Source organism: Carya illinoinensis, chromosome 5 (assembly GCF_018687715.1).
Source record: "Carya illinoinensis cultivar Pawnee chromosome 5, C.illinoinensisPawnee_v1, whole genome shotgun sequence".
Classification (NCBI taxonomy): Eukaryota; Viridiplantae; Streptophyta; class Magnoliopsida; order Fagales; family Juglandaceae; genus Carya; species Carya illinoinensis.
The window spans coordinates 16017361-16042500 of record NC_056756.1 but is presented as its reverse complement, the minus strand read 5'-3'; the positions used below and the strand labels follow the sequence as shown (position 1 = coordinate 16042500).

The window sequence follows — 25140 nt, the reverse complement described above, 5'->3', positions numbered from 1 at the left end:
TCGTGATTCGAGCATCCCTTCTTCTTGGGTGGTCACGCGGGTCTTCTTTAGTACTAAGTCGCCAACCTTGAAGGAACATAGCCTGACCTGCTTGTTGAAGTAATGCTCTGCTTTCCTTTTATTGTTTGCTGTCCGTATCGCTACTTCTTCTTGTCTTTCTTTTAAGAGGTCTAGGCCTTCCCTTAATCTTTCCTCGTTGATGCCCAAGTCCAAGTGTTGAACCCGGTATTTAGGCATCCATACTTCCACTGAAATCACTGCCTCACTCCTGTAGGTGAGGGTGTCTCCTAAGTGGAGGTCCTAATGGTTGTTCAGTATGCCCACAACATGCCCGAGAGTTTTTCAGCACATCCTTCCTTATGAGCTCCCAGCTTCTTCTTAAGGGTGGATATCATAGTTTTGTTAGTTGCCTCATCTTAGCCATTGGCTTGAGGGTGTCCCAAATAAGAGTATTTGACCTTGATCCCGAGCTCTACACACCATTTTTGGTAGTGCAAGCAATCGAATTACCTCCAATTGTCCGATATGGGGCTCTGGGGAATGCCGAACCGGTAGACTATCGATCTCCACAAGAACTTTGTGATGGCCCGAGTAGTGATGGTTGCTAAGGCCTATGCTTCGACATACTTTGTGAAATAGTTAACTGCTATGAACATGAATTTGGCCCCTCCTTTGGCCATCAAGAAATGGCCAATCAAGTCCAGTCCCCACTATGCGAAAGGCCATGGGGAGGTAATCTAAATTAGCTCCTCTGGTGGACAATGTAGCAAGGGTGTTTGCTCCTGGCATCTCGTGTATTTCTTTGCAAAGTTCTCTACGTCTCAGAGGGAATGGGGCTAGTAGAACCAGATTTGGGTCACTCTCATAGCCAACGCCCTTCCGTTTGAGTGGTTCCCATAGATCCCTTTGTGAATTTCGGCTAGCACGTACTGAGTTTAGTCTAGTAAGAGGCATCTCAGAAGAGGTTAAGAGAAACCCCTTTTGTACAATACCCCTCTCAATAGGGCTGAGCACTGACTTTCCGGAGTCGGTATTGTCGTCCTTCGACTCTGACTTCTATAGGTTCCGCTCCGACTCCGACTCCAACTTGTCAGAGTGGAGTCGGAATTAGGCTTTTTTATTGAACTTTTTTCTTCAATCCATTTGATATTTTAATTTTACAATTTTGTACTCTAATCGGATTTGGGCTTCCATATCAATTTTTTTTTAAATATAATTTCTAATTTATTTAACCAAATTTGTAAAATAAAAATAATTCACACAAGAATCCTTCATCTTTAGATCCTTAGAACTTGATACACACATTAAAATCTTGGACACTGTAAAATAAAACAAAATTCAAACTTGCAACAAGAAAATTTTCAACTATGATACATACATTAAAAACATATAACCAAAATTACAAACTAATTATCTATTATCATCTATCCTCCCAAATTATTCAACCAAATCATGACTCATCATCCATCAAGTTCTGATTCCATCAACAAGTTACAACTTACAACAAAAGAACCAATACAAATTGCAACGAATTTCATTCCAACTTGTGCCTGAAGAAAAAAGAACAAAATTAGTATTACATGTTATAAGTTGTTATAGAATCATAGATTGATTACTATAGTCTAAACATTACTACTACATAGGATATTAGGTACATTAGTGTCACATGTTATTATAGTAAAAGTGTATTATTTTAGATACATTTGTTCATACTAGTATTTAACTCACTATGTAAGTTATAATTATATAAAATATATATGATTAATGTATAAATAATATATATATATATATATATATATATATATTTATAATAATACTTAACTCATGCTAGTATATATATTATTGAGTTCAACTAACTATATAAGATATAGTTATATAAAATCTACATAATCAATACTTTAGTTATTATATATTAGTATTACATGTTATTATAAATTTATTATTTATATATTAGTGTTTATCCATTGGTGTTACATGTTATTATGCATTTTAGTATTTATACATTATTGTTACATGTTATTATATTTAAATGATTAATATATAGAAAAATACATATATTTTTATTAAATATGTACAGTATCGGATTGAAGTCGAAGCTAGGGCATCAGAGCTGATCGGAGTCGGTTCACCTCCACCTCCGACTCTGACTCCGACTCCAACTTTCCTTGGGACAAAAACTCCGACCCCGACCAGAGTCAGGGTTGGAGTTGGATTTTCGGATTTCTGCTCAGCCCTACCTCCCAACAATGTGAATCGTTCAACCCTATTCCTGACTGTCCACACCTCCTCAAGGTCGCTTGGTAGTTTGCCTTCTTGCATAAATTTCATGATGTCTATGCCCACTCAACAGATGCCAAGGTGGTGACTGATGCCTTGGCCCCAATAGTCGGGGTGTTGACCATTCTAATCATGGTGTGTTCGAGGAGGGAGAGCTCCTCCTTTCCTGACGCAAACTTCACCAACCGGTCTGCCTTCTGGTTCTTGCCCCTCGGGACATGTCTAATGTGGAAGTAATGGAAGATTTCACACTCTTTGCAGACCAATTGGAGATACTTCTTTAGCTGTTCTCCCTTAGTGGAAACTATCACAACACCTGACTGACAGCTATTTGGGAGTTGGCCTTCACCTCTACTTTCCTAGCCCCCAGTAGCCTGCGACTAACATCCCCACCAATAGTGCTTTGTACTCAGTCTCGTTGTTGGTTGTTTTGTAGGTGAGCTTTACTGCATAATTGTGCTCTTCTTCATGTTCGGTTACTATGTGCACCCCTACACCCCAGCTAGCCCAGCATGACGATCCATCTACGTAGACCTGCCAGAGTTTTCCCTCGGGTGCAACCTGTACTTCTTTTGGAAAGCTTGTAACCTCGGCAATGAAATTTGCCAACACCTACCCTTTAATCACCGTGCGGGGCAGGTACTCTATGTTGAAGTTACTAAGCTCAATTGCCCACTTGGCGAGCTGGCCAGACGTATCTGGCTTCTGCAGGATCTTCTTGAGTGGGACGTTGGTGAGCACTTTCATCGAATGGTCTTGGAAGTATGGCCTTAGTTTTCTTGCGGCAACTACTAGTGTGAATACCAACATCTCTGTCCCCGGGTACCTAGCCTCAGCCTTGCAGAATGCCTGGCTCATATAGTAGACGGGTCGTTGTCCTTCCTCTGTTGCATGGACCAATACTGCAGATATGGCGTGTGGTGACATAGCCAAGTACATGGTCAGGTTCTCACTTGGCTTAGTCTGACTGAGGAATGGGGGTGGGCCAAATACTTCTTAAGTTTGGTGAACACTTCATCACAGGCTAGGTCCCATTCCTGAGCCTTCCTCAATACCTTAAAAAAAAAAAAAGTGAGGCACCAGTTGGTTGTTTATACAATGAAGCGATTTAAGGCTACCACCCAGTCGGTGAGCCTTTTGACCTCATGAAGGTTGTGGGGAAAGGCATCCCTACTATTGTCTCAACTTTCTCTAGGCTGGCCTCGATCCCATGCTCGGAGACTATAAAGCCCAGGAACTTGCTCAACTCCAATCCGAAGGTGCACTTCAACGAATTGAGCTTCATTTGGTACCACCGAAGAATGATGAAGGCTTCTTGAAGGTCTGACAAGCGCTGCTCGGGCTTTTTGCTGTTGACTTGTAGGTCATCCACATATACCTCTATGTTCCGGTTAATCTACTGCTTGAACATCTGGTTGACTAGCCACTGGTAGGTGTTGCCAGCATTCTTTAGGCCGAACAACATGGCCTTGAAATAGTAAAGCCCCCAATCTGTGATAAATGCTGTCTTCTCTTCGTCGTCTGTGCTCATTTGAATATGGTTATACCTGGAGTAGCTGGTGCCTAGCCATCGAATTCACCATCAAGTCGATACACGGTAGTAAGAAGCTATCTTTTGCACAAGTCTTGTTTAGGTCAGTAAAGTCGACGCATATCTGACACTTCCCACTTGCCTTCTTCACCAAGACCACATTGGAGAGCCATTTGGGATAGTGAGCCTCTCAGATGAACCCCACAGCCAAGAGACAGTCCACCTCCTTGGCTATAGCCACATATTTCTCAGTGTTGAAGCTTTGGCACTTATGTTTGACCTTTTAGGCTATCGGATCCATGCATAGGTGGTGCTCGATGATTGAGTTATTGATCCCAGGCACCTCCTCGTGACTCTAGGTGAACACATCTTGATACTCAATGAGAAGCAGCTTCAAGGCCTAACTTGGTTGGGGGGCCAGCTTAGTCCCAACTCGAATCGTTCGCTTGGGCCTCCGTTGGTCAATCGAGACCAGCTCCAAGGGCTCGTTTGGCTCTGCCTTCATCTAGGACCTCCTCATTCCACTCGGCCAAGTCTGGTAGTGAAGGTGGCCCAACTGCCTCCCCTAGTTCCCTAATCATTTCGACTTCCTTGACTTCGTGCTTCAGATCTCGAGTGCAGCAATCTCGAGCTAGCACTTGCTCTTCGTGAACCTTCCTCACCCCCAAGTTTGTGGGGAACTTCATCTTAAAGTGATAGGTGGAGGTCACTGCCCTTAGGTTGTTCAGGGTCAGGCATCCTAGTATCGCTTTGTACAAAGAGGGAGCCTTGATAACTAGGAAATCAGCCATTTTGGTTGAGGTCCTAGGGACCTTCCCGGCCATGACGAACAGAGTGATGGCTCCCATCGGTTGTACAATGTTGCCCATAAAACCTTTGAGAGGCATGGGGGCTGGGCGTAGTCGGTCTACGTTAATCCTCATCTTGATTGAAGGCCTTCTAGAATAAAATGTATGTCGAACTATCGTTTTCGATCAAGACTCTTCGAGTTGTGAAGTTCGCAATCTGCATAGTCACCACCAATGGGTCTTTGTGTGGGTGGAGGATGCCCTCTTCATCTTTCTCGCCAAAAGTTATCGTGGTACTCCTAGACTGTCTCCTAACCCCAATGGCAACCATTCATGTCTTGAACACCTCCGCATACCACGCTCTTTGGGCATGTGCCCTCTTGGTTGATGGGATGGTTCCTTCTTTTGCGTATCCTCCCGCGATTGTGCGAATCTCCCCAACTGAGTCGTCTGCTCTCACCGACCTCTTGTGTTGTGGGCTTCTCTGAGCTTCTCTTCTAGCCTCAACTGAGTCGTCTGTTCTCACTGTTGGTCCAGCAAGCCCTCAAACACTTCCCTCCTTCGCTTTAAAGTATAGTAGTCCTCGATGCTGTGCCGATCCGTTAGGTGGTAGGCGCGATACGAGTGGCCCTCCTAGCCCCACCGTGGCTCCCTCTATGGTCTAGGGGTGCATTCCCCTTCTATAACCATGCTCATGTGGGTATGGGGCATGCCTTGTGTCCAAGCCAACACTTCTCCCATTCTCTTCTCCTTCGGTGCTCCCTTCTTACCTCATTTTTTGCTGGGCCCACCCTTTTGTCTAGCAGCCTTTTTATCCACCTGCTCTAGCTTAGATCATCACGAAGGTTTCAAAGCCTTGAGGGTGTCTTTAGTATTGATAGAGCCATTTGCTCGGTCCATAAACTCCCTCAATGTTGTGGGAGTCCTTCGTGCTATCTCGGCCATGAACGGGTTCTAAGGCCAGATTCCTCCTAACAAGGCCTCCAGGGTGATCTTCTCATCCTGGTCGTCTATGGTCATGAGCTCCTAATTGAACCAAGAGAGGTATGACTTTATGCTCTCATTATCTCGTTGCTTCTCCATGGTAGGTGGTCGAGCGCCTCCTCTTTCAGCTCGCCATGAATTGCATTGAAAAGAGGTAGGCTAGCTCGTCGAAGCTATCTATGGTTCCCAACAGCAGGGACCCAAACCAGGCTCGTGCAGCCCCTTTTAGGGTTAATGGGAAGGCTCTGCAAGCAATCTCTCCCGGGAAGCCATGCAAGGTCATGTGGGCCTTGAATGTCTCTAGGTGCTCTAGTGGGTCCTTGGACCCATTGTACACCTCCATCTGAGAGACTTTGAATTTGGGTGGAAGAGGTGGAGTCATAACCTCCGCACTGTATGATAGGTTGGTGTTGACAAGCAGCTGATCCACGGAGGACGATGCAGCCATCCCATTGCCCATCTCTGCGTACTTATCCTCGAGCTCTCATAGTTCAAGGTGCAGCTTGCGCCTTTCTTCCTTGGCCACTACATTCCCAGGGGCACGTCATGACTCAGTATGCTCGTCGCCGCTAGCTCCATTCCTCCCGCCCGGTCCACCTAAGTGTCATGTTCTCCTGGTGGAGCACTCTCATCTCCTCCATCAGCTTTTTTATCGCATCCCCCATCTCTACAAGCCTTGCTTCCATTGCTTTGCCTTGTTCTCCTTTTTTTTTTCATGTGGTTTGGGATCACGTCGATGCCAACATGCAAAGTACACGCTTCTATAGAAAGGAAGACCCTAGATATGGCGCCACTGTTGATGTCGTGTTTCACAGCCCAAGCAGTTCCACAGAAACCCAACACTATAACCTGCAAGCAAGAAGAAATAAGGGCTTCGGGGTGGTATGGGACACCTCCAATGCTAAAGTCATTGGGTGATTCTGAGGGTTGCTATGGAGAATAATGGAGCCAAATATCCAGAAAGAGAATCGGAAAAAGAAGTAGAAGTCCCCCCCATCCTAAGTGAGGGTAGGGGTATTTATACTTAGCTTAGGCTTGACTAACGAGAGGGATCATAGGATGTCAATTCGTACTCAAGTCAGACTTGCTGTCAGCCTCCCTGCCAAGCAAAAGTGTGTCAAGGAATGGTCGTGGCGACCATTGGCACCCTAGGAAGCACGTCATTGCATGCTTGCCCCTGGGAAGCATTGAATACAGCGTGGTCCTTGGCTGTGGCATGCCCTCCTTTGTGTCTTAGTTAATACAGCTTGTCCTCGGTCAGGTGTGCCTTATTCCTAGGCATGTTCAGCTGCTGGGTCTCTAGGGCAAAGACTATTCTTGTCTTTGCTTGTAGAAATCTGTCAGGCAGTAAATGTATCAAGTGGTTTCCGATTGGCATGCACTCTCCAGTCGTTCTTGCAGCTTGGCTTCCTAGGCCGGTTTGCCCTGGCGTCTTCCTTGCCCTTAGGCTCAAGGCCTTCCTGGGCTTTGTGGGCTGAGCCTGGCCCTAGGGATAACTCTTTACACAAGGCATGTTGGTGATTGAAGGATCTACAAGCCTAGAGAACTTGCTGCGCGAAGTGGGTGTCAAGGATGGACAGCCATTGAAAGTGGAGGCTGGTGAAGATGCTAGGGAGTGTGCGATACGCTTGGACGAGTGGGAGGTTGGTGGAGTGGCAAAAGAAATGTCCTGTAAGCATAGATTTCACGGGAATTGTATAAAGAGGTTGGCTGGGGATCCATGGGTCTTGCCCTGTTTGCAAGTATAAGATGCCTGTTTAGGAGGAGGAGGTGGGGAAGAAAAGCAATGAGGAAGGGAGAGAAATTAGGAGAAGGATTGAGAAGGAGATTTGAATCAGTTTCTCTTTCAATAGTGGTAGGAGAAGTGGGGATTCCACTCTATCACCGACCACTGCTTCCAACGATTCTTCATCTAATCCTAGACCTGATCATGGAACGTAGGTTTAGACAAATTTTGCGAAATTCAATAGACTTGCTTTTCCCTTCTTTTGTTTTTGTGTTTTTTTCTTTTTTCCGTTTCTTATTGGGAAACAACGTGTACATATGAAAAAAATTATAGCTTGATTGTGTTTTCCTTGGAGAAATAAAGGATTTCCATCTTATTTTCTTGAAGCTAATTGTAATTAAAACTGCAATTGAAAGAACAAACAGCACCACCCGTGATCAAACATATCTTAAACGTTAAATAGCATATTTGTCAAATGGTTGAGCCCAGCTAGATGCGACAGGAATCTATGAAGTTGGTGATTCATTCCATGAACTGACTTTTTATTTTTATCATTGAATATATACTTTCGAGTTCTCAGTCATCTGATACAAACTAGAAGCTCTTCAGAGATCCTATCGGTTTTTCTGGGTACCAAATGCTCAAGAATCTTCTCTTTCTTTTTGAATCCTGATCCCTTGGTATCTTCCTAGCATTAAGAGTGTGGCCATTGGATTTGTTCCTGGCGATTCCAGGAATGTTGAGCCGTCCACTACTCTCAATCCCTGGACCCCATAAACCCTGTAATCCTTGTCCACAACCGACCCAACTGTACAACCGCCATGATAGTGATAAAAGGTCCTCACATTTTTCTTGCAAGATTTTCTCAGCTCCTCCTCACTAGACGTTAGGTTATTTTTGTTCTCCTTCCTCACGAACGTGGCGATTGAGTGAGACCCAGCAACTCGCTCAAGCAGTTTGCTCATCTTTACACATTCCTGCAAGTCCTTTTCCTTCGCTAGATAGTTGAATTGAACTGAAGGGTTTCTCCTGGGATCTGTGCCATTTAATTCGAGCTTGCCTTGTGATTCTGGGAACGCAACTTTGGCAGAAACTCTCATTCTCGTTGCATTCAAACTTACAGGTGCGATTCCTGCTTCAACTATGATGTTAAAGTCATCTGCTATACCTGCAACTTGGGGGGTGTCTGGTAGCCTGTTTTGTGGCTTATTGTCCACCAAGAGGGCCATGCCAGGGTTGTCTTTCATTGCCCCTCCAACCCCTTTCAAGTCCAGCACAAGTGGGATGCTAAAGTTCCTCAGGTGTTCATGAGGTCCAATCCCACTTAATAATAAAATTTGGGGGCTGCCTAAAGCCCCTGCTGATAATATTACATCTCCCCATGAACTGGAATCATTATTTTGGTTGATATAAGCTTCGTGGGCTTGATCGGTATAGCCGTTGCTCTTGATAAACTTTATACCATATGCTCTGGTTTCGTTCCTATTTTCTACATCATTTGAAAAAAGCGTGAGCTTATAGAATGGGATATTTAAAATTTGCTACTCAATGCAAAAGATGAATAAAGATATCTTACGCACCCTAATACTAAGAACTATTTATAATAAACCCCCTTGCTTACCATTATGGAAGATGACATTCTTTACAGTTGCATTCAAAAGAACTGTTATATTTTCGGGATTTCCTGCCTTCAGAAGATCAGCTGAGGTGTGTCTTGTTCCAAATTCATCAAAGACGGTCGCACCCACCTTTGTTCCCTCGATATGTTCCAAACTAAAACCATTATAAGGAAGAATTCCTGCTTCAAGAAGGCCAAACTCAACAACAATCTGCCACATGGTCAACTCAGGTTTAAATACAATTCTAGATTCCACCCATTCATAAGCTTCTCTTACTAGTTCATTATCCAACCCAACTTTTTCAATAAAACTCTGACTTGCTCTACTATAAAACCCAAGATTTATAGCCGATGATCCTCCAAGAACTCTTCCTCTGTGATTCATAATCCCATCCTTGGAGATGAAGCTTTGTGCTACCGATTTGTACTCATCGGTTTGGATCAACGCCAACCCATAGTACTTCTTATCCATTACCAACGGATTTCCATAGGGTGAGCCGCCTCGTTCCACCAATAGCACGGAGAATCTCTCGGACAAGGTTGCAGCTAGGGAGCAGCCAGCGGTGCCTCCCCCAACAACAATGTAATCAAAATATTTGCCTGACACTTCTTTGACATGTGAAGTCATGTACGGGAGTCCTTTTTCTACAGGGTTGAAGAATGAGATCAAACTCGATCCACTCAGTCAACTAGTATGAATTGACAATTCAAGAAAACAATCGTGGGGAGTTCATACCTTGAGGCGGTGAAGAAGCTACGGACAAGTTAAATAGTAAGAACACAGATGCTATGAGAAGTCCGTTGCCATGAGTTGTTCGTGAAAGCTCCATATTTTGTGTCTTCACATCCCTGGATTAGAGGGCAGTATATATTGGCCTTGTGCGCAGGCAACATAATTACTCAGTCTCTTAGTGCTAAGGCATAAATTTAGATCCTTATGTTCAGTGATATTAAAGCATACGCATGGCTTGGACAATGATTCAGTCATATTAAAGCATACGCATGATGTTGCTGCTATGATGATTTACAAACCCATCTTAGCGTTTTACTTGGGATTTATGGTATAATATAATTACCTAAATATACCCTACTTCACTGTCTGTTTGACAAGTGTAAGAAAAAGAATTACAGATACTGTCCTGGCTAGTGTTCGCACTGATTTGACAGAGATGAGACATGTAGGCGCAGCAACAGAAAAGGTATACAACAAACATTCTTTAAGAATTTTACTTACAAACTATAATCACCCAAAACCTAAGCTTGAGACCATTTTTGAAACCGTCATTAGTAGCTTTAATTCCCACAAACGTCATCTGCAGTATATATATTTTGAAATTGCTAGCATTTAGGGAGCTTTGCTTCTATTCATTTACGTCGACTTCTCTGCCATGATGTTAAATAACCTTCTACCTTTCCGATCATTAATTGAATAGTTTTCAAAGGCATATCTTTTAGTTTTCTCAACTCATGCCGTTTTAATTTTAGAGGAAGATAAAGAGCTTAAGTTATGGTTCTTGATAGATTGAGTTACTTTGGCATATTCTATGACGGGATCTTAGACTTGAGCATTGGCATTGGATTATGTAAATGCAAAGTCATAATTTTCATAATATCACGACTTTGCATTTGGCTATTCCATTCAAAACCAATTCTCATATTGGATTATCCAAATACTAAATATATAAGAATAAAATATTAACATCTTTTCAAAAAAAGATTTTGGCCATAGATTGTGTTTCTAATTTTAACCAACTGCTTTTATTGTGCATTGTTTGCCTAAAATAAAAGTTCCACAACAGAAGCTATACAATTTACCACAAACATGCAGCAGCACATATTCAATTCCATAGCAGCACAATTCACCACTAACATGCAGCAGGTGCTCTACAATTCACCACAAACATGCAACAGCACATAACCAATTCCACATCACAAAACTATCATCACTAATGTTCAGCACATCTGGTCTTACATAACATCACTAATGTTCATAACATTTCAGCCCATCACAAAAATCAGTACATAGTTAAAGGAGTGTTCAACATCCGCGGCATAATTCTCCCAGTACAACTACCTCAAGTAACAAAAGTCATTCTCCAAGTTCTTGGACTAGGCTATAAGATCCATTTCACCCCACATAAGATGTTTCTAGAGTAAGTTGATGATTTTCCTGCATCTGAACATGCTAGCAAAGCCTTTTTCTTCCTCTTTGTCTCTAGGCCTAATACTAATAGTTCACTACATTGTCCGCGATCTATCAAAGTTTAATTTTGATGCTTTCCAACACCCATTTAAGCAAGTACCCAATCGGTGAATTTGTTTTCACTTCTCGATTTTAGCTCCCCCTTCAAATCACAGGAGTCATTAAGATCAGAGCCTTCTCCATCCCAGTCCTCAACATGGTCTAAAAAAGTTACTGTAAAATCAGCCAGCTTGTTTCTATTGAATGAACACAAAACGATGATTTATCCCATACCTCTGACAGAAAATGACATTCATCTATAACTCAAAACGAAGACCAAGAAGATTTGTAGTGAAAACCATAGTTCGGTATCCTAAAAAAAATGATGCTTGCAGGGAACAGATTTTCTTAGAAAAATTTACTTGAAATTCCAGATGAAACAGAAATAATTTTTCCTGCAAAACTAATTGAATATAAAAAATAGATACAACAAAAAATAGCACAATAATTATTTAAAGAAACTAAAACTAACCTGACTTCAAGCTTTATCTCCTAACTTCTCCTTCACCCACGGGAACGAGAGAGAAAAGGCACGAGGGCTTCAACGACGGGAGAGAAAAGGCACAAAAATGAAACCGAGGGAAGAAACAGAGTTGGTAGAATAGAAAGGAAAAATCGCTGAAGACTAGAAGAGAGAGAGTGTTTCTGGACTAAAAGAAATAATTTTTTAATGGTTTTGGTTGTGAACATCAAATATAACCGCAAGAGCTGGTTTACTTCAGCTGAAAGTCATTTTCGTTTACATTTTGATAATCCAATGCAGGTGACTTTCATCTTCTATTAACCAAATTATCCATTTTATATGTATTTGCATAATCCAATTCTCTTAGTCCCTCTCTCCAGTCAAGCGAAGTCCATGTAACCAAAATAAAGATGAAGATGCCAATGCCGCCACTTCCTTAATAGTTCTATCTATTCCAAGATGGCAGGAAACATGTTGGTCTAGTTTTAATAGTACAGTTCTACAAGTTTTGGATAAAATTATGAGGCAGAGATCTATCCACAAAATATATATATATATATTATAATACCTTCTTTTTATATGAATATACTTAATATACTTTCAAAAGTTCTTGAGGGTCCTTACATTCAACAATATACAGCTTATAAACAAAGGATTAACTCTTAAGAATTAAGTTTGCTGCGTAGACTATATGACTAAAACCGATCTGTACTATCAAGATTCCAACCGTTGCATAGTTCTATGCCCTGGCTGTTCAAGTCTATTGCTTTTGGACCTGATTCAATGTCATGCTGATAGTGGCTGTTGAGATCTAGTTGCTCCAATAATCCAGATTTTCTCAGTGGATTACCACTTTTGTCTCTGAGGGTTGGTGATCTTTTTGAAACTGGTTGTTCTACGCAAATACCATCAGAAATGGCACTTCCGCTTCTCTTCCTTCCACTTCCTTGATTGCTTGCATCAGTGCTCCTCGGCTTGTCTTCTGGGTGAAGATCCATTAACGAAAGTTCCAGAGCAGTTGTATTAGACATTTGGGGGTCACCACTGTCCTTCATCGGTCTCTTCTCTTCCTTTCTCCCCGAGCTTTCGGATGATGTCAAAGAGCTTTCCATGGAGCATATCGTGCCTCTAACTTGTTTCCTCCCCACGTCTTTTAGACTCAGATCTCCTGTTTCTGTTAATTCTGAGACCGAAGAGCTCGGGCAGCCAGTGTTGACCATTGAGACTAACTGCGAGAGTTCAGCTTTTGCAAGTTCTACTCCCAGAGGAGAAGATTTATACCCAGAAAGTGTTTCCTGAGCTTTCTTCAGTACCGATTGTAAATACTTCCCTTGGGCTTCAATTCTCAGCTGCAGATGTCTCTGCACCTGGAAACAGAATTCTAATATAACCGGCATGTGTTGGTACATAAACTCGAAATTAACATACTTGTAATGGAATTGGTTTATTGGTCCTACCTCAATCTGCTCATGCAGCTTCCTTTGTACTTCCATTTGCAATTGGAGGGCCTGAGCAATCTGCAAGTTTCTGAGAAACACAACACTAAATCAATAGGAGCTTTCGGGGTTATTATCATTTTCCATCCAAATTATCAAACGATGTCATCAATCTCTAACTATTACTCGTTAATCTGGTTTTTGGTTGCGTCACTGATGTCCCTACTCAAATGTCCATCGTTGGTCTTAATCTCCCTGTGATCTGCACCAATAACAAGAAAGATCAAAACCAAAATGGGAAGAAAATAAGTGGCTATGATTGATTAATCGGAGGCACTCCAGTTACCTTCTTCCTTATTGTCAGTGCAGGATTCTGACTGCTGGCTTTTCCCCAGCCTATATTTCTGCAACAGGAAACACAAACATACAGTTTTACAGTTTAGCTTTCCTTTTTGGTTATATGGGAAACAAAGATTAATAGAATCATTGTGAAGAGAAAGTACCTGTAAATGACTCTTTAGGTGGTACAAAGTCAATCCAGGAATTCCCATCACCCTCATCAGACTCTTTGGTGTTGCCTCTGGTCATATAAAAGATATTAGAAAACGGTGTAATCAAAATATTGTAACGGATAAACAAGCTTCTAGACTCACTGTCTGCCCCTCCAAGTTGATCCACTGCTTCCGTAAATCTCTGATGAAGTTCTGAAGTCCATTTTAACCTGGGCTTTGCATCAGTGGACAAAACCAAATTCATGTTCTGATTTTGCATATTGCCCGTTTCTATTTTATGGATGAGATGAGAATCAGAAAGCTGAAACATAAAAATGGGTTTTGATTAGCTCTGTGTCAATATGTGGCAGCTATAGTTCTCTTTATAATTTGGAGTTGCTGGCCTGTCCTATGTTCTCTCTCACTCCATATCTGGAAACATAAGTGGGGCTATGCTGGGGGAATATATGCCATGAGCTGTGGTTCTTCCTTTCTCCCATTTCTCATTTCATATCAACTTTTCTTCTTTTCTTTTCTAGTATTTTTTTTTTTTCTTTTTTCTTTGACTTGAAATAGGGGGAGAGAATCTCTGGTGCAGCAAAAACAGAGAAAGCAACACAGTTTAATTTGAGTCTTAAAAGGATAGAAAAGAGGGAAAAGTGTATGGTTTGTTTTTATCTTGCTGTTTTCCAATCTCTCTCTCTCTCTCTCTCTCTCTCTTTCTCTCTCTCTCTCTCTCTTCGTGCTTGATTCCCTACTGAATTAGGTAGCCCCACCATGATGAATAATGGGTGCAACTTTCCTGGCACTGTGAGAAGCTTTGAAGCAAAAGAAATAAATTTGATGGGGTTGCTGTAATGGATATTTCTTTTTGGTGACTGAAAGCGAAAACCAATTGGGTATTTCTTTCCTTTTTTTTTTTTTTCTTTCCCCTTTTTCTTTTTTAATTTTTAATTTTTCTTTCCTGAGAAGAGTGTGGTGTGATTGGCTGATTCTTTTTGTTCGTAGTAGGGATGGAGGAATCAAGGAATCTCACCTTAGATTTTAGGACCCTAACTAGCTCTATTTTTTCTTCAAAATATGTACTCTAGCGAAAGAGAATCAAATCAACCATCTTATTGAATTTGAAGGTGATGCTCCCACGTTATCACAAGCACAATTTTTCTTTTCTGAAAATTGAACTACAAGTAGTCATGTATGTCTATGATTATCCTAAAACAGGGGAATCTCTGGCCCCCTGAGTTCTATATACAGCCTGTCAATACGATTCATTGCTCGACTTGGATTCATTTAACCCTCAGTTTTATATACAGCCTGTCAGTAGACTCAGTATTCCCAGACTTGGCTTTAACGCGAGGCACTGATACCCCCAAAAGAAGTTCAATTATTAGACGACTCCTTCCTGCTCTATTATCAAGTCAATGTTAAACTATATCCTCCAACTCACTTAGAGTACTGCTCCATACTACTTTTTACTTTTTATTTTTTTTTCATGCATTCCATTAATATAATTAATCAAAACAGTTTTTTTATATTTAAAAAAATATACAGTCAATTATATTAATAGAATATATATAAAAAATACACAAAAATACGAACATAAAGTTTTTGAAAAAGAAACATTTGTTACTGTAAAGAACCCCGTAGATTGCAAATGCAACGTATCTTTTACCGACGTTATAACGACCCCTGTAACACTCCTATTTGATTTAACTTTAAAGCTACTAAATTTGGGTACTTTAGTTACAAGCAGTGTATGATTGAATTACAAAATAGAGTTGGAGATACTTTTGATATTGTGATAAGTTCTAGCATTGTGACTAACAACCTAACATTGGATCAATATCCCTAGGTCGCTGAAGTTCTTTCTCTAACTAGGACAAGCAGATTCATAATGAAATGACCAAAAAAAAAAAAAAGTCCACATAATTCATGGGCTGCAAACTTTTTCTTGTAAATATGAAAGCAAATCAGTAGCACTCACTATGCATAAAAGTCCCATAAAGAAATATATCCCAAAGGGAGTTTTCGCTTTAATTCTGTAATCCATATCCAAGCTGAAATGGAGAAAAGAAAATTTCACCTAGAAAAGAAAAGAAAAGAACAAAAGAAAAAGGGAGGCCACAATGGCCAACAACAAATCGTAAAAAGGCAATTGCATCAGATCGATCCTCAGATTTCTTGGGTTGCGTTCAAGAGTTTGATCACTGGAATCAAAATCCAATGATTGATCTTCAAGTGTTGCCATATCAGCACCAAACATTCAGTTGGGTCTGCAGCATTGATAAAAATTTCCCAGGATTCAAAACTCAGAAATTTTAGATACCAAAGAGAAATTAACCAGGAAACTAGATGAGAGACACGCTTTTAATTAATGAACAAAACTGGAAGACAAGTAAAAATGGTTTTCTGAGTATTTGGGTATGTTGTTATTACAATTATCCAAATAGGCTGACAGGTCACATGTTAGTAAACTGTCAAGAAACATAACAGTCAGCAGCACAGATTGACAAAGTCCCTTGATCAAAACTGTTACCATCACCATTTTCTCGGAAAAAACACAAATTGTAAGGTTATTCAAACAAGAGGTGGGTCCAGTTTAATGCTATATGGGGGGGGTGCCCGCGGGGTGTGGCTCTTCCTGAGCAAGCATCTACTTGATCTTCTGTCATGAACTATTTTTCCTTAGTGGCAAGCTCATAGTTCACATTCAAAGAAAGGAATATAATTATTGATGAGTTTTAATGGTGTGTGGCCCGAATGTTTGAAAAACAAGAAAAGAAAGGAAGAGTAATTGAAGTACCTTTCTCTTTAACCAGCTGCTGTACTTGAAGCTACTTTCTCACTTTAATATATTCCATAACAGGTAAAGGTGATTCTGGGATGATGCAAAATGGCCCCTGGTATTTTTAGGTCAGTAGGAGAAGGTCCAGTGAATCCAAAGTCATTTAAACAAAGTTGCCTCATCAATTATTATTCTTTAAGGGGACCCATTAGATGAGATCTCACGAATCCAAAAGCAGGGAAAGAAGATGAGAAGAATATGGCCTCAGGAATCAGGAAAAGAGAAACAAAAGGAACTTGTCAGCATCTCACCAAAGAATAATTGAAATGGTAATTAATTGCAGAAATTTTATGTCAAACAGTCACTGAAAATGACGTAAGCATTATGTCACCAATCAATATGCTTCTCCATATAAATCTGATCAAGTGATCTAAATCTGAGCAAGTGATCTTAGACTAGGAAGGAAAGACTTAGACCATATGATGCTATTCAAATGACCATATGTCAATGCCTGGAAAAGCGGAAGAACACAAAGGAAAAACAAAATAAATGCATTTATAGTCATGACTATTACCAATGGAATCATCTACAGAACTAGACCCATCTCTCATTAACCTGGGTATCCCATCATTGTCCTGGGGTGGTCATACTTCAATGAACTGTTTGGATCTCCTTAGGAGTTTCTTTATTCATTATTATTAATTATTCTTCTGTGGGGAAGGAGCCAGCCTAAGTCTAGAGGAAATTATTAACATCAAGTGAACAAGAGAAAAGAAAAACCACAAGAAGAAAGAAAAAGCTGATAGTTACAATAATTGTAAACAACAATATCCATTAGCAAAATACCCACTCCTCTGGGTATGAAAAAGAGTTCCATTTTTTAAAGAAGATAAGAAAAAAGTAATGCTTTATATACAAAATTGAAAAAACTAATGTTATTTCATCTTAGGGAAACCTCTGTGAATCATGTCACCTTTCAAAGTTTAGGCAGAATCATAATCTAGCTTCAACAGAAATGGCCCACAGATCACCAACATTCTATATTCAAATTGATGACCATTTGCTGTACCGAGCATAAGCAAAATAAAATTTTCAAAATGATCTAGACCACCTCCAATGAAGATCCAAATATTATATTTGCCAGGAAATGAAATATGAAGTCTAATGGTTGCAGAAGTTTGAGCAATGAGAGTTTGTGGACCGTAATTCAACTTTCCAATAGTAGGACTTTTCACCAATATCTGTGTCTAATGGGTATCTGATGACGCAAGGTTTAAGCTTCATTTATGCCACACTCTATATAAGCTGTAAACAATAATCTAAGATATCACATGGCTTATGTGTGGTAGAGATGATTGGCAACTCCACCAAGACAGTAAATGTCAATTCCCCCATTAAGTGATGTCTCATTTCTAGAATCTAATGAAACACAACATCTTTGTCCAACACCCCACAACTTGATTGATGGAGACAAAATAGAATCATGCAGAAATATTCCCTTGAATAATTCAGGCAAGACTAACTCGTCCCTGATAAAATGTTACATACAACTCCAAATATTACTTCATCCTTGATATGACTCAATCCAAAAGAAAGCACGGCTCAGTTGCATAAAGAGGGACAGCTACAGGATCGTGGAATCACCAGAAAAGTGGAAGCGGCCTCAAGTCAATACGGAAATCTTACTGTCCAAGTCTTATTTATAACTTTAATTACCAGACTTCAAATTCAAAAGTGGTAAATGCTGTAAATAAAACTGCCGACACAGATGGGGTTGTTAGTTTTACTTTCCAAAGTTGGTTTCAGGTGCATGAAATGTCTGGAATGTCCCTTGAAGTCTTTCCAGGATGCCAATATCTGGCCCCATTCTTGTTTTCCTTGATTTGGTTTTGTCTCCTTACCGTGGATCATTGCCTTGAAGTTCATCTTCACTGCTGAAATTTTATTTTCTTGGAAGAAAAAATTGAAAAAAAAAAAAGGGCAAGTGATAATGAAATAGTTGATTATATCCCTTTTCTTCAATTGTATATAGAGCTAAATTCTCCCCCAGAAAATATATGCCACAATCTGATATATGCATATATGAGATTATGTCAATCGTATGATTAGTTCATCAATGAGGGCCTTTTTTCGCCATTCGTTCACAATATCATTTACTGGAATCCATTTAACTAGTCCAGTTTCAGGTCAGAATTAGCTATATTACAAGTCATCAACATCTCAACATCTTAGACTCTAAAGCCAGGCCTAAATGTTCAGCTCAGCAATGTGATAACCCACTCACTACTTCCAGGAAACTTTCATTGGCATTCAGCTCTGCCTTTCTTAACCTATAGGTGAACTTTTAAACTTAAATTCACCTTAGATAATTGATAAAAATAAATAAATACAATATGTTTTTTACCACACTCATGCAGAATTAGCTAGGAGTTGGATCAACTGGTAAGAGCTTTGGTCTTGGTGGTATCCTCCCTCCAAAAGTCTAAGATTTGAATCCTTGGGCGCAAATAATTTATAGGAGCCATTGGATTGGCAAGAACCATAAGAGCCGTGGTGCACTTGCAAGAAATTTCTTGCCAAAAGTCTGTGCACCCTTAGGATTAGTCAGGACTTTGCTCCGGACACGTGTCCATCTAAGAAAAAAAATTATGTATCAGAAGCACAGAGGGAATCAGCAAAGATTGTGTTAGAAACAGACTAGGAAGATTCATCTTGAACTCAAGCTCTTAGGGTTCATAAACTGGACCATCCTAGAGAACATCTCAGGACGCATAATAGTGACAGCCGATTGGTACTCCTCTCTTTATATTTTGGGGTGGGAGTGGGGGTGGGGGTGGGGTTAGTTAGGATAGTTTGATTAAAGTATCCTAAATAATCGGCTGTGTACTTCTCTTAAGTTCAAAAATAATCATAGTCTTACATAGCACCAAGAATAAATGCTTCTATAGACTGAAATTAAACAATAAATGGTTATCATGAATCTGTGTCACGATTCATGCTTCATATGCGGGAACAGAAGCCCTTTTGTGCATTTTTGCAACCACAATAGCAACTAAATGACTACAGAACAAGTTCTGGGCTTTTATGAAAATATAAGGCACTAACCCATCAAACAGAACTAAAAACCTGATGTGCCTTGAATCAGATCTTCACGTCCAGAACTAAGGACCTTTTTCATCAATGTTAAGACGGTTCATATAGCTATACTTATTTTCGTATGTTTACATAGATTAAGTACCTGGTACCGATCATGCTAATTCTTCTTCTGGAGGTTCTTAAGCTTCTTCAGCCTCCAAAGTTATTACCAACAAAACAGAAAACACCCAAATTTCACTACAGAAGATGGTATGAACTTCCAATTCGCAATTCCAAATTCCTTCTGCAGAATTACCTATAACAAATGTCATTACTATCATCCACGACCAAAGAAAAGAAATTGGAGGTTCTCAACTCATTGCAACTTACAAATCAGATTTCTTGCGCAGTACCTTCTTTTTAGTCGGATATGACAACCAGCAAGATGAACAAAGCCAAGCCAATTGACGTAACAACATTCCAACTAATATACCTGGCTTGAAACTTCCCGATAACTACTAACACCAAAAAGATCCAAAAAAAAAAAAAAAACCGACGATAGACACTCAAACACAATTCAAGCTTTCTTGGCATATCTCCGCATATTAAAGGATTGGTAAAAAGGACCTGTTAATGGAGACTTGGCTGGCTTTGCAGAAACAAGACAGAAGGCCAGTTTGTTTTTTTCTTTTTTCATTTTTTATTTTTTTGGCGCCCGGAGGAGGGGAAAAAAAAAAATTGAGAGAAACCCAACCACGTAGGTCGATGAGAGGACAGCTTAGAATAGACAGATTAAAAACGATATAAATACAAGCTGGAAGTGGAAGCAAGGGAAATTATCGAGTTCACGTGAGAGACAAAGGTTTCAAAAGCAGCTTGGTCGTGCAGGCCTTAGCCAGTTGAGTGATTTCAAACGAAATGACCGACATTTTTCTTTTATTGACTCGGAAAATGCAACACAAGAAATCATAAAAACAATGTAAACACGCAAATTCCCATGAAAATTTCTTCATTTGCTTCAGGTCACCGGTGTTGTCTCGTTGTTCCCAGCATCCCCCTAGACGTACTGTGATCTCTAGTAGGCTGACGTGTAACGCACCCTTTTTGGTTGTAGTTCAAGCGACGTTTCAGGTTGTTGAGTGCACTAACGACTAAGGTTGACTAACTAAGCTCGGATGATGACGCGAGCTGAATCGAGTTCAATTTTTTTATGAATAGTAATATATTAAGATAATTGAGTAAGTTTTATAAAATTTATCTAAAATAAATTTAGATATATTTAGATATTAAGATAAATTTATTACTATTTATAAGAAATTGAAAAAGATTGTAGGTCGTATAAAAAAGTGTTGATTTGAAAAAATGGTTATGGGTCTCATGTATAAAAAGATTTTGAATTGAGATGAATTTAAGTAATTTGAGAATTGTGTATTTTATTATTAGACTTAGCTTAAAATTAGATTAAACTAAATTGATTTCAGTACATTCCAATAACCAAACTAGCCATGTCTCTTTGCAAACTTATTCTGTTGAAACAAAAGATGTGTGATTAATTGTTAATGCAAACTGTGCTGAGGTTTTATCCTCAATGTTAAAGCAAGCTGAAATTAGGGGTCTTTTTAAGGGAATTAGTGCATGCAATAATGCTCCCCGTGTTAGCCACTTGTTCTTTTGGCGAATGATAGATCTCTTAAGGAGATTTGGGATGTGTAATCCATCCATCATTGTGCGAAGTATCTTGGCTTACCCTCATTTGTTGGTAGATCTAAATACGATAGTTGGATATAAAGGAGAAAGTTTGGGCTAAATTGCAGGGGGTTGAAGGATTTTTATCATAGGCAGATCGTGAAGTGCTTATCAAAGCTATAGTTCCCCGTGTTAGCCACTTGTTCTTTTGGCGAATGATAGATCTATTAAGGAGATTTGGGATGTGTAATCCATCCATCATCGTGCGAAGTATCTTGGCTTATCCTCATTTGTTGGTAGATCTAAATACGATAGTTGGATATAAAGGAGAAAGTTTGGGCTAAATTGTAGGGGGTTGAAGGATTTTTATCATAGGCAGATTGTGAAGTGCTTATCAAAGCTATAGTTCAAACCATTCTCACATACACTATGAACTATTTTAAGATACCTAAAGGGTTTTGTAGAGAACTTGAATGCATGATTGCTAAATTTTGGTGGGGGCAAAGAGGCCAAGAAAGTCTTCTCACTAGGTAAATTGGAATAATATGTATCGTTCTAAATTTTCAGGTGGTTTGGACTTTCGAGACTTAAAGACTTTCAATATAGTACTTTTGGATAAGCAAGGATGGCGACTTATATAAAATCACAGCTCTCTTTTTACTGCAATTTTTAAATCTAAATATTTCCCAAATTGTGATTTTCTATCTTTAAATTTGGGCTCAAATCCTTCTTATGTTAGGTGTGGTATATAGCTGCTAACATGGAGGGCGAAATTTTTCCTCTGCTAGGGTTACGTTCGTTTTTCATTTTTGTGGGGGTGTGACCACGTCTCATGCCTTGCCGTGCAACCCTCTGGTGGCTATCAAAGGGGTGGGTGCGACTGGGGGTCTAGGAGAGAGGGCACAGGATGGATCTAGTGATGTTGGAGGAGGGATAGGAGTGGTAGCTATGGGGGGAGGTGGACGCACTTTTGCTAAAGCACTTCAATGGCCTCTCCTGAATGCTAAATTTCATCTGCCGTTGAGAAAACCAGAATTGATTGTGAGAGCTACCTGCATATTACAGACATGAAAACAATTACAATCAATATTTAAGTGTAAAGCCTACTCCAAACCATTCCACATGCATATTGAACATAAACATTCGCCTATACTCCAGTACAGAAATCCCTAGACAAAATTGATTTACACAAAAATCATTCTCTCAACTTGCAGTTTTTAACATCACAAATACTTCATCAAACCTGATATTGTTCTTGTACCTGGCATGAGATGAGTATCTTGGACAAAGAGAATAATACACAAGCTTAGAAAAGTAAGAAAATATGTGTAAGTAAACAAATGGGTGCCTAAATCTGCATCTATTGCAAACAAGTGAAAGGAGTGCCTTTGTAGAGAAGATTGTTTTTCTGATACAAGTATTTTGACATTGAATGATAACTAATTTGTACTGAACCATCTTAATCCGAGTAAAAAATATGAGGAAAAAAGAAGAACCAGAGTCCTCTCATATGCTTGTATAATTCAAAACCCACGAGTTTATTTCAAAGGCTGCATTCTGATCACACCAACTTAATTCTAGAAAAATTCCCCTGTCAAAACAGCAACAGTTCCTAATTAATACCTAAACCATCACCACTGCTCCATTACAGAGTTACTATCTAGGTTAGTTGATTTTTACCTATTATGATATATTCTCTCAACCTTGCAGGTTTGTGTTTAAATTATAACATCATGACCAGCAGTTGAAACTACTGCTGCTAGTTGGCATCACAAGTATGATCTTGCTCAAATATCAAAGTATACAAGCATTCCCCAGTTGTAAGTTCCATGTTGGAATGTTATGTATGAAAGCCTAAAACTGCATCTACTAATAATAAGTTATTGTCCTACCTTCTAGCTTAAATCCAATTTAATTTGTTCAAGTAACTTTCTTGAGGCTCAGAGAAACTTTTTGTACTGAACCATAGTCAAGCCGACATCTTTATCAGAAAAAGTGATTAATTATAGTCAGGAAAAAACTAACAATGTCCATTACTGTAACAGAGATGTAAACATCATGCACCCGATCACACCAAATCTTTTTGGAAAAATTCCATAGTCAAAATCAATTGTCATGTTAAATATATAACCTTTAGCAATCACCTATACAATCATTTCAGAAATAGAATAGGCAGAAGCTGTAATTCACTTAGTAAGCAGCATTCTCTCAACAGGGACTATTTTAACATCACTAGTATTTATTGTAGTATTAAACTCTCTTAACCATTGCAGATAATACACAATAGTAGGAAGGGGTTTTAAAGCATACTTACAAAGCCTTAGACAAACCTTTAATAATAAGTGTTCACAACCCCATTGTCCAACAATTATATGCCCATGAATCTGTTGTGAAGCCATTCCAACAACTATAACCAAATGATAAAACCTACACCATTTTCCCTTGACAACTATGATCCAAAATATGAGCCTGCCACCAATAGTTAGTAATACTTCGAACCAAAATTACAAAAAACTCCCAATTTAGAAACCCAACCAGCTAAACATCTCCTTGAGTGTCTTCATTAGACACTCTTTGAGATGTTGAGTCATTCATCCTCTGGTCATAGGACATTTGCCAAACCAATAATTGTCTTACATCCCTTTTCATATCATCCAATTTAGTCTTGTACATCAATGCCTCATTTTTATGCTTCTCATTTTCTTGGACTAGGTGCTCCATTTGTGCTGACATAGCTGATGGTCTAGGCTTGGGTTTAACTGAACCACCAAGTCCTCTTGTATAAACAGACCTGTGTCCTAGCACATCTCTGAATATTGTATTTGCAGCCTCATTCGTGTGCTCCTCAGGCTGAATCTCCCCTAATTTCTCACACATTGTATTCTGATACAAACATTACTTTGTTGAGTTATAATTAGGGGAAATAACCAAAGTTAAATGGGCTTCCTAACATGGAACATTTTAACTTAAAGTTAGTAAGTTAGAGAGCACTTACGTAGTTGGATTCTGTCGTGGGAGTGACCCATGCCCCTTTCTTCTTTGACCAATGAGTTTCTTTATAGAAACTCACCAAGTTTGATGCACTTGGACCCTTCAATGAGGAAATAAAATATTACCCACACCTCTTAAATTTCCCACTAGCACCGATTGCCAATTCAACTTATAAATATACAAGTCACTAGATTCTTACCATCTCTTGTATTAAACGCACAAAAGACTTTCTGCCTGCAGTGTGGTTTACCCGCTGCTTTTTCCTATTGGCTATATTTTTATTTGATTTTTTCTGCAATAGTGTACAAATCCATGTCAGTGAACGAAACTACCAAGATGACATCTTAATTCTCCTTTCATCAAATCTAATACTAGCTAATTCAGCACTTTTACAATGGCTTAACTTCACTTGTTACCTTGAATTCATCGCTCCCCCATCTCTCACATAACTTTTTCCATACATCTGGTTCCACCAATGAGGTTGACTTCATCAATGCCTCCTGATGTGTTGCACAAGCCTTGTATATTTTATGAAGCTGGTAGTGGAAGTCATTGAACTTCTTCCCAAGGTTCTCCTCCACCATCTCCCGATGATTCCTTTTGCTCCAATCTAGAATGAAATCAGCCTGAAACACATCATGAATAATTCATCAAAACAGTCCATAGTTAGTATATAAGTGGTGCGGGTTTCAAGCAAGATAATTCATTGAAACTGAATCTCCAAATTAACCAAACCAGGTCAATATCTGCACACGATTGATCAACTCCTCTTTCTCTTGTGCATCTACAACATCCCAACTATTTTGAATCATGGTTGCATGATGTTTGATAATCCATGTTACTCTTGTTGTAAAGAACACTGCATTCTCACATGATGGTGCCCTCTCACCATCATTAATTTGCAGCGGAATGAGACCGTGCTTACAAAGTTTCATGAACTCAGTGCACCCAGCTGGTCCACGACACCTCCGCATTGTTTGTTTCCCTACTATTTATAGAAGTGACAATTAAATTAATTGATGTATGTGTACATTGTATAAAGCCTAC

The 25140-nt window shown here is 39.6% G+C and overlaps 2 protein-coding genes and 1 long non-coding RNA gene across 7 annotated transcripts; all 3 read right to left on the bottom strand.

Moving 5' to 3' along the window:
• Nucleotides 1–7827: 7827 nt before the first annotated feature.
• Nucleotides 7828–12013, bottom strand: LOC122311078 ((R)-mandelonitrile lyase-like). The gene is made up of 4 exons (XM_043125441.1): nucleotides 11639–12013; nucleotides 9661–9773; nucleotides 8928–9569; nucleotides 7828–8795 (listed from the first exon to the last, which is right to left on the bottom strand). Exons 2-4 carry the CDS (start codon nucleotides 9752–9754, stop codon nucleotides 7948–7950), a joined length of 1584 nt encoding a protein of 527 aa, XP_042981375.1. The 5' UTR covers nucleotides 9755–9773; nucleotides 11639–12013; the 3' UTR covers nucleotides 7828–7947.
• A 150-nt stretch (nucleotides 12014–12163) lies between these two features.
• LOC122311079 (myb family transcription factor PHL8-like) lies at nucleotides 12164–14157 on the bottom strand. 2 transcript variants are annotated; one of them, XM_043125442.1, is made up of 6 exons: nucleotides 13719–14157; nucleotides 13569–13645; nucleotides 13412–13469; nucleotides 13252–13327; nucleotides 13087–13171; nucleotides 12164–12996 (listed from the first exon to the last, which is right to left on the bottom strand). In XM_043125442.1, exons 1-6 carry the CDS (start codon nucleotides 13885–13887, stop codon nucleotides 12325–12327), a joined length of 1137 nt encoding a protein of 378 aa, XP_042981376.1. In that variant the 5' UTR covers nucleotides 13888–14157; the 3' UTR covers nucleotides 12164–12324. The 2 variants fall into 2 exon arrangements, with proteins under 2 accessions (XP_042981376.1, XP_042981377.1); XM_043125443.1 differs by having other exon boundaries at nucleotides 13087–13156; nucleotides 13719–14147.
• A 1400-nt stretch (nucleotides 14158–15557) lies between these two features.
• Nucleotides 15558–20455, bottom strand: LOC122309127. Of its 4 annotated transcripts, XR_006242350.1 has the most exons (5): nucleotides 19807–20455; nucleotides 19580–19732; nucleotides 18746–18974; nucleotides 16360–18290; nucleotides 15558–15829 (listed from the first exon to the last, which is right to left on the bottom strand). It is a non-coding gene; the product is annotated as an uncharacterized LOC122309127 (long non-coding RNA). The 4 variants fall into 4 exon arrangements; XR_006242348.1 differs by having other exon boundaries at nucleotides 16360–18974; XR_006242349.1 differs by having other exon boundaries at nucleotides 16360–18974; nucleotides 19830–20455.
• Between the last annotated feature and the right edge of the window lie 4685 nt (nucleotides 20456–25140).